The sequence below is a fragment of the Corylus avellana genome, chromosome ca1 (genome assembly GCF_901000735.1).
Source record: "Corylus avellana chromosome ca1, CavTom2PMs-1.0".
Classification (NCBI taxonomy): Eukaryota; Viridiplantae; Streptophyta; class Magnoliopsida; order Fagales; family Betulaceae; genus Corylus; species Corylus avellana.
Genome location: NC_081541.1, coordinates 44,844,879 through 44,853,907, shown reverse-complemented (window position 1 = coordinate 44,853,907; position 9,029 = coordinate 44,844,879). Strand labels below are relative to the sequence as shown.

The window sequence follows — 9,029 nt, the reverse complement described above, 5'->3', positions numbered from 1 at the left end:
AAAGAAAATGCTGAGGCTATAAAAAATCCTCTGCTGCCATTCATTACCTTTTCCTACATGCCAGCTTTCAGGAGAAGATACAAATTGACAATTCAAAGCCTCTACTGCAGAAAAGAAGAGAGCAATATTCCCATGATCTCGATTTTGTACGCATGATAAGTCCAAATTTTCAGTACCTATTCATCAGAAAATAACAATATGTTAAAATCAATAAATAAGTAGTAAGACTTTCAGTACCAACAAATTAATTGGCTAACCTATTTGCCTTCAGGCATTCAAGCCTCACAGGATCATAGAATCTATTTGCCTGCCTCTTGCTTCTTGTAATTGTCACCCAGCTCTTTGAACTTCCAGATTCTGCTAATTTAAAGTTTCCCATACAATTAATGAGACAAATACACAAACAATTCGACAGTAATAAAAGGAAGCGAAATTTATCGGACAAAGAAAATATCTTATATATATATATATATATATATATATATGAAAGAATTAGAGAAATTTATTACGATAAGCAAAAGGATCATATTTATAATTAGCTGATTGAGAAAAGCAATTACCTGATTGTTGTGCAATGAGGCCGTTGTTATTTGGCTTGTACTTTAGAGCGCTCTCGTTGGGGTTAAGAGATAGTAGAAAGTGTTTTGATCTATACAATGTGGTGTCTGAGCATCATTTCGGATCAAATTCCATCCAAAATGACCGTGGAAGGGTTCCCTCGAGACCAATTCAACTTTTAGAATCACGGATAAAAAAACAAGACCGCTACATATGATGCTTGTCCCAGACTTACATTTTCAAGTTTCTCCTAAACATAATCACAAATGGTCCGGATCAACATCTCCCATGCCGTGGACCTTCCTCCCAATATACGCCATACGTGGTCCTGGTAGAGAACCCCAATGAACTAGTAAAATCGTCAACATATCTGCAATACAACCAATGATAAATAAAGAATAATCGATAGGTGATCCAAAATGTACCAAAAGAATAATCCTAGTATAAGCTATCATGTAGATAAAGGAACCCTCATCATAGAACCACACACTCAAAGTTCTGACCTGAAACTACAACGCAATGCAAGCTGTAGGTGACTAAGGATCTTAAGGCACAGAATTTGTCATAAGACTTACAAATAAAGTTCTGAAAACTCAAAAAATAAACAAAATTGCTGCTGTCATAATCATTTCCATCACCTCATTAGCCTTTTAAGTTTCCATTTCGTTTTACTAATAGTATAACACTGAAAATGAAATGAATTTTGAGCAGAGTTGAATGCATACTTCTTTGAATGGGGTGGGGTGCCTTCAGCTTCAAGAATATGTCTAACTTATCCCATTTTTGGCCGCTTCTGTGCATTAGGGTCTACACAACGTAAAGCCACAAGAAGAGACTGCTTCAATGCCCTTGAAGTAGGCTTCTCAGGTAGCTTTGGATCCAATACTCCTTCCGGATTCCTGTTTCCGACCATAGTCTTAAGTCACTCAACTAAGTTGGCATAAAAATTCTTGGCTTTTTAATTAAAAGCAACATGGAAGATGAAATTCTACTATATTTGATGCAAAGTGATATCCCCATGACAAAGGTTGTAATGTAGCTACTCTCTGAGCCGAGAAGCTTGGCAAGGCCAAAATCTGAAACCTTTGGATTCCACAGCTTGTCAACTGAAATGTTACTCAATTTTTATATCGTGGTAAACAACTTTGGGTTCCAGTGCCTCATGAAAGTAAGCTAGCCTACATGATTAGTCCAGTTTTAAACATGTTCTATTCAAGTGGCCATTACAATGCCACGGATGAGATGCAGGGAAAGGACTGAATATATAAAAATAAGGTTCAAATGTGAGTGACCACAATATACGTTCATATATAATATGTTGGAGATGACCACAATATTTCAAACATACATCAGTAACAGTCCCATCAATACATGTTATGAGCAGCAGGAGTGGAAAATAATACCTTCAATGAATCAACCACGGCGCCAAACTTTGCCAATGTGCTCACAGCATTGGCCCGAACAGTTGCACTCACAAAATTGCTGAAACTGGCACGCATTCTCAGTTGAAACTGTTTGCAACAGAAAATCCATATACAGTGAGGAGTAAGTACATAACCAAGTCCTTATCCAGAAAAAAAAAAAAAAGAAAAAAAAGAAAAAAAAAAAAAGAAGATAACTTAGTCATCTTAGCCTAGCTGATTGGTAGTGAAGTTTGGGGGAAAGTTTGTCAATTTTTGTGAAGGGTGGGAAAAGGAGGTAGAAGGTTTATCCTTAAAATCAGATGAGGAAAACTGAATTTTTTAAGTGTTTGATTATGTATAAGAAACCATAGGAATAGTGGGCAAGTAGCAAGAAATGCTACAGTAAAATATCAACTCTGGTATTAGTTAAATACTCTGTCGTTAGTCATCAAAGACATATGCTGAAGAATGAAGTGTTTGTGGCAAATCATTCACTTACCTGTCTTTCTGCTTTGGCAAAGTCTTCTTAAGAGCAAAATCCCCAATGGGATGGAGAGCTAGAAGCCAGCAACTACACCAAATTTCAATTCTAAGCATATGACACAAGATATTGACAATGAAAAGTGACTCTGCAAAAGAACCCACAAAGGAATTGAGGATAGACGGTGAAATAGAGATCTATGGAAACACAAATCACCGAAGCAAACCTGTAGATTGGCAGAGCATCTGAGCATCCCTAGCTTTACATAGCTCATAGTCTTTGATTATTTCACCAGAATGATGAATTACTGGACGAACTAACAAGCACTTTGTTCCATCAAAGAATAATTTTACTGATCCAATTGGAAACCCCACCGTTCCTGAGATGAAAAAGATTCTTAATGTCAGTATTAGCCCATAATCCAATTGATCAAAAACCATACTTATCTATGAGATGCACAAATTTTTTTAACGTTTGAAAGACTTATAAGAGGTATCTGATTCATTGGTCTATATAAGAAGATTGTACCAAGAACGTGTTAATACAAATTTCACAAGTTCTTGCATATACCAGATGTAACATGTGGCTGCAATAACTAAATCAGATCAATATATTACAATTTTCCAATATATATATATTTCACTTTTTGTTAAAAATAAAAGAAATTAATGAACTTGAATTTAGCGAATATAAAAAAGACCCAATTGGAGAAAAAATGAAAAAAGATATTAAGGAGTTGGATTAATTAGCTAACCTTCTGGTATTCATGCCTCACAGAATCATGGATTCTATTTGCCTTTGTTTCTTGCAATCGCCCCCAAGCTCTTCGAACTTCTAAATTCTGTTAATTAAAATTTTTTCCATGCAATTAATGAAACAAAAAGAAAAACAATTAGACAGTGATTAAATGAAGAGAAATTTATTAGACAAAAAAATATTAGAAACCCATGCATACGAAAGAATTTGAGAAAGTTAATAGGAAAAGCAAGAGGGATCATATTTATAATTAGCTTGAAAAGGACAATGTACGTACATTTGGTCAATGACACCGCAGTAGCAAGCGCTTTTTAAAAAGATGAGCTTGACGACCCACCGGAAAAGGCATTTTTTGATCTTTCACAGCAGGCAACGGTTGATGGCAAATCTGAATATGTTGGTGCCGCCTTCGAGATGATATGCAGATATTATAACAGAAAATGGGACTCTTGCGAGGCTTTTGGGTCATCAATATACTCTTCCCTATCAATCAATATGTGATCGACGTTAGGAATCTTTCGCCTTTCTTTTCCTTTATTGCTTTGCCATTGCTTCTTCAACAAAGGGCATTTATAGATCCGTATAGAAGAAAGGGACGTAGGCAACCCCTCTTCTGGCATGTGCTCGAGCTTAGGGCAGTGCCTGACCACCAATTCTTGAAGAGAGGTGAGGTTTTGAAGCCCTTTCTTGTCCAAAGATTTCATATTTGGAAATCCAAGTATACGAAGATAAGTCAAACCGCAAGGCAGCAACCCTGACTCCGGAAAAGACACCACATCTTCAGATTTGTCACCAACATACAAATGTCTAACAGATGGGAGATTTTGCAAACTCCATTCCATCCGACTGGCAAAGAGTTTTTCACAATTCACGATGGAAATAACTTCCAAATTGGAAGGAAAGCCACCTTCAGGCAACAGTTCAACTTCTGGACAGTCAAAAAGTCGAAAATACTTAAGAGAAGGCATGAGTATATGCATCTTCTCTGGCAATGACCTCAGACTTCCACAATCGTAGACCCAAAAGGATGTAAGGTCGGGAGCACGAATTCCTCCTTTTGGAAAAGATACAAAATTAGGGCAACCTACGATATTAATACGCAAGGTCACTAAATCACGTCCATGTTGTTCTAACACAGTAAATGATTCCAGATTCTTACACTCATAGATGCGTATCTCATAAAGCTTTGGCAATAAATCTAATGGAAATGACTTGAGAGAATCACAATCTACCAACCACAATTGTTCAAGGGATGAAAAGTTTGGGTGTGATGGGAGCCCTAACTTCATACAGTTTGAGACTTTTAACTCTTGAAGAGTTCCGTTGGAGTCCACCAATCCCTGGGGAAGGGACTCTAGTGCACCAAATCCTTCAATATTGAGCTTCCGCAATCTAGTTGGCAATTCCTTCAACAAAACCTCATTACAATGTCTTAGCACCAATTCGTGGACAGTAGGAGCCTTCGGCGCAGAAGCCACCAACTGTGGACATTTACCAATCTCGAGTTTGGTTAAAGAAGGAAGATTGGCGGGCAATCCTCCTATTAACTTAGGACAATCATCAATATAAAGCTCCTTAAGTTGAGGAAAAGCTCCACCTTCGTTTTCGGGGCCAAAAGAAGACCATTCCTCCCACTTCAACATTTGCTCGAACCTTAGAACTTTCAAGGCTCCAAATGACTTAATTGATAAAGAATCGCTGCCATAAAACTCACGATCTACTTTAACAACATCATCAAACCCAACAACAGAGAGGTCTAGTAAATAGGGTAGGTTCCCAAGTGGTGGCAAGTTGGAACAATGTTTACAGTTTTCTAGGCGAAGGAATGCTATATTAGAGAATGAATGATGCCCAACCCAATCTGGAAGACTTTTAACGCTATAGTTGTTGATAGTGAGACTTTTCAAGTTACTATGGGGCCGAAGATTCTCAAGTACAGATCTCTGACATTCTGAAATATTAGTATCCAAAGCATTCCATTCCAATACCAACTCCTCAAGGTACTTCCTATCTTTCAAACATGCTTTTAGAGCATCCGTAGGAGATACAACATTTTGGAGCTCTAAAATAGAAAGCGTTCCTCGGAGATTTGCAAGTTTCCCTAACTCTTCAATGCAAGCCCCAGTATGTTTGCTGATAATAAATTTAGTTAGTGTTTGTAGACATTTTAGTCTGCCCAGTTGCATTGGCATCTCCTTTATGGCAGTTCCGCTAATATGAAGATGACGTAAGTTAATGAGTTTTCTCATATCTCTTGGCAACACAACAAGATCTTTACAACCTGATAAATTCAATGTTTGCAAATTACATAATTTACATATGGAATCAGGCAACCTTTTAATTGCAGTGGAAGAAAGGTTCAAATAACGTAGATGCTTAATTTTGCCAATTGATTTAGGCAGCATAGTCATATTTCTATAGTGAGATAGAGAAAGCACCCGTAAGTACCTTAAATTTGGCAATAAATCAAATGACACTCTTTTGGTTAAGTACAAGCCAGCATGGGATGGTGGCAATTTTAATGGCAAGAATGTGTGCAATCGCCTAGTCATATAAAGAGCATCAAACTTTTTAAAATTATCGAATTTGTTTCTAAAATACGAAAAATGACGAGTCTTGCTCACAATTTCGTCAGAATGATCAACCTCCAATCTAAAGGTCAATTGCCCAGATACAAATTTTGCCAAGTCGTTGACAAGATCATGCATTACAAAACCTGATTTATTGCCAGTTGATTGTTCTAACAATGATCTTGATGCCAAAGCAAGGAAGTAATCTTCACCGACCTCTTCCATTCTTTTGTGTCTAGTTTCTTCTAAGAAACCTTCAGCCATCCATAATAAGACTACTTCATCTTTTTTTAAAATATCATCTTTTGCAAATATTGAACAATAAGCAAAACATTGCTTTAAATGTGAGGGAAGATATTTGTAACTTAATATTAGAGCTGGAATAATGCTTGCTTTGTTTATTGGTGAATCCCATAATTCGCTTTTCAATATCTTTTCCCACTCATCAACATCTAGTTTAGATCGCAAGAGACCTCCTATTGTCTTGGCCGCTAACGGTAGACCGTCACACTTTTTCACAATTTGTCTACCTATTACTTCTAGCTCTGAACGTGCATTAGAGTTATAATCATGGAATGCATGTTTTGCCAAAAGTGACCAACAATTTTCTTCTTCTAACTTCTTTAGATGATGAGATGGAACAGTGCACATGATTGATGCAACACCTTCATTGCGTATTGTTACAATGACCACACTTCCTTGTGCCCCGGATTTAAATGGACTACTTAAGACATGCCAATCAATATAATTCTCATTCCATACATCATCTAAAACAAGTAGGAATTTCTTCCCTATCAATTTCTCTTGTAGTGTAACTTGAAGCAAATTTAGATCCGTTATATCACAAGTTGACGAAGTCATTGCCTCTAGAATTGTTTTAGTTACCTTGAACAGGTCAAATTCATCTGAAACACATACCCATGCGTTAAGGTCAAAATGCTCCTTCACCCTCTTGTCCTTGTATACAAGTTGAGCAAGGGTGGTCTTACCAATTCCTCCCATACCGACTATGGGAATCACACACAAATTTTCATTGCCACTTGCATCTTCTGAGAGCAACAAGTTTATAATTTTTTCCTTATCAAGATCCCTACCAAAAATACTAGATTCTTCAACCAAAGAAGTTGTGGGCCGTCTTTCTAATGGTTCTCCCTTAACACCTTCTCTTAGACCCATATGCTCCTTTTGCTTTGCTAGAAATTCCAATCTATCTTGTACATCTTTTATCTTCGGTTCTATCTTCTTGAAAAAATAAGTAGAGAACCAGTTTCGTACCTTACATGCAGAGGTTTGAAATTCAGCATCCACCTCACATCGCAAGGCTTCAGTAGCAATCTCATCCAAGACATCATCTGCATCATAGACAGCATCTTTCAGGTCATCGAGCCACTTTGTCACATCAGGTCTTGTAACTTGCTTTTCCTCTGCGTCTTCGAGCACTGCATTCACGGACCGCAACGTTGTCTCCAACTTCTCTAAGACTCTTTTGTTGAGTTTTCCCTGACGAAAGAAGTTCACGAACTCGGGAGACTCCATCCTATCAAATAACACCTTGAAGAAGGTAGAGAGAAACGCTCCTCCCACTAAGGCCTCAGCCATGTTTTCTGGTTTGTAATGGAAGATCAAATGAAAGGAAATGAAGGAAGGGTGATTGCAGGAAACCGCAGAGGGAAATGATCGATATTGCAAGCTATATGTTTTGCTTTCTAAACCAAGGAACGTATACAGGAAACTGCCCATGGGAGTGTGGACCCACGACTGCTGATGGACTAGTAACACAAAGTAACTCAATGATGAAGTTTGAATTATCATTATTATTATTATTATTATTATTATTATTATAAGCAGTTAATTTTTTGAAGTAGTTATAAGAATAAGCATAGGGTCATGAGCTGGCCGCCACGAGTAAAGTCACCGCTCGCATAAGCTCGGCTCGTGCTCGACTCGAATATTAAGTGAAGCACTTCGTGAACACAAATCCTAGCTCGAATATTAAACGAAACAAGCTCGGCTCGACTCGGCTAACTCGTGAGCAGCTCGTGAGCTCGGCTCGTATAAGGCTCGCCTCGCTTATTAAACTCGGCTCGTATATTTTTTATTAAGTAACAAATAACAATATATAATCAACATTACTCATTTACTCAATAATAACAAATATATTATATACCTTTGTTTTTTTTTTTTGTTATTTATGTATATGTGTGTATATATATTATATATATAATATATGTATATATTAATATAAAAACATATAAGAAATATATATATATATATATATATGATATTGTCATTAATCATTTTATCATATGATATAATCATATAGTACAACCGCACAAGTTATTGTGTCATTTAATACAAATATTATAATTAGATAGTTTATACTTTGGAAATTGGAATCGTATATATCACATAATCATTAATCATTATATAATCATATGGTATATCTGCATAAGTTATTGTGTTATTTAATCAATACATAATAATTATATACTTTATTCTTATAAAACATATATGATGTATCACATGATCTTAGATCTAAGATAATATTAATATTAATTGTGAGATAATATGATCATAAAATTTAAGTATGAGTATACGACCATTAGATCATATGAATTTATTACTTAGAGTTTGAGTATTTCGGTTTTCTTGCTTCTATTTTGTAATAAGGCTTGGCCACTCGATCTGCCTACTTGGATGTGAACTGAAGTATTGAACTTTGATCCAGATCTTTTAGGTCGTAGATGTGAATTTTAGTCCAAACCTTCGAGTTGTGGACATGAACTTCATCCTGGCTTTTGGGTTGAAGAGGAATTTGCGCTACCTATACATTGGATTGCGTCTGTCTTATGTTTGTTTAATGTTCTTTAACATTTTAGTTGATTTTGTATGGATGATTGTGATGTTGGGATTAATCTATTATATTTGTTTAATGTTCTTTAGCATTTTAGTTGATTTTGTTAGTTTTAATTGTAAGGTTGACATTAATCTGATATGTTTGTTTAATATTCTTTAGTATTTTAAGGTGCAAATTATTTTGGATGATTTTTATAATCTAATACATCTAAATTACAAAAAAAAAAAAAACAAAGTCGAGCTCGAGCCTGGCTCGAGATTGAGCAAAATAGTCGAGCTCGAGCAGGGTACATAGCCTGTCGAGCCGAGCTCGAGCAGCATAGTCGGGCTCGAGCTCGAGCTCGAGCCTGACTCCAAAATAAACGAGCCGAGCCTAGACAGCCAAAGCTCGCCCAAGCTCGGCTC

The 9,029-nt window shown here is 36.5% G+C and overlaps 2 protein-coding genes and 2 long non-coding RNA genes across 4 annotated transcripts; all 4 read right to left on the bottom strand.

Annotated features, from left to right (window-relative positions):
* Positions 1-54: 54 nt before the first annotated feature.
* LOC132175699 (uncharacterized) lies at positions 55-764 on the bottom strand. The gene is made up of 3 exons (XR_009439456.1): positions 561-764; positions 258-357; positions 55-176 (listed from the first exon to the last, which is right to left on the bottom strand). It is a non-coding gene; the product is annotated as an uncharacterized LOC132175699 (long non-coding RNA).
* Positions 765-851: 87 nt separating this feature from the next.
* LOC132176146 (uncharacterized) lies at positions 852-2,047 on the bottom strand. Its single transcript, XR_009439492.1, has 3 exons — positions 1,962-2,047; positions 1,284-1,457; positions 852-928 (listed from the first exon to the last, which is right to left on the bottom strand). It is a non-coding gene; the product is annotated as an uncharacterized LOC132176146 (long non-coding RNA).
* A 1,579-nt stretch (positions 2,048-3,626) lies between these two features.
* On the bottom strand, positions 3,627-6,770 carry LOC132173282 (putative disease resistance protein At3g14460). The gene has a single exon (XM_059584737.1). The coding sequence runs from the start codon at positions 6,768-6,770 to the stop codon at positions 3,627-3,629; it is 3,144 nt and encodes a 1,047-aa protein (XP_059440720.1).
* Positions 6,771-6,784: 14 nt separating this feature from the next.
* LOC132173272 (putative disease resistance RPP13-like protein 1) lies at positions 6,785-7,367 on the bottom strand. Its single transcript, XM_059584727.1, has 2 exons — positions 7,044-7,367; positions 6,785-6,817 (listed from the first exon to the last, which is right to left on the bottom strand). The coding sequence occupies exons 1-2, from the start codon at positions 7,365-7,367 to the stop codon at positions 6,785-6,787; spliced, it is 357 nt and encodes a 118-aa protein (XP_059440710.1).
* Positions 7,368-9,029: the final 1,662 nt, after the last annotated feature.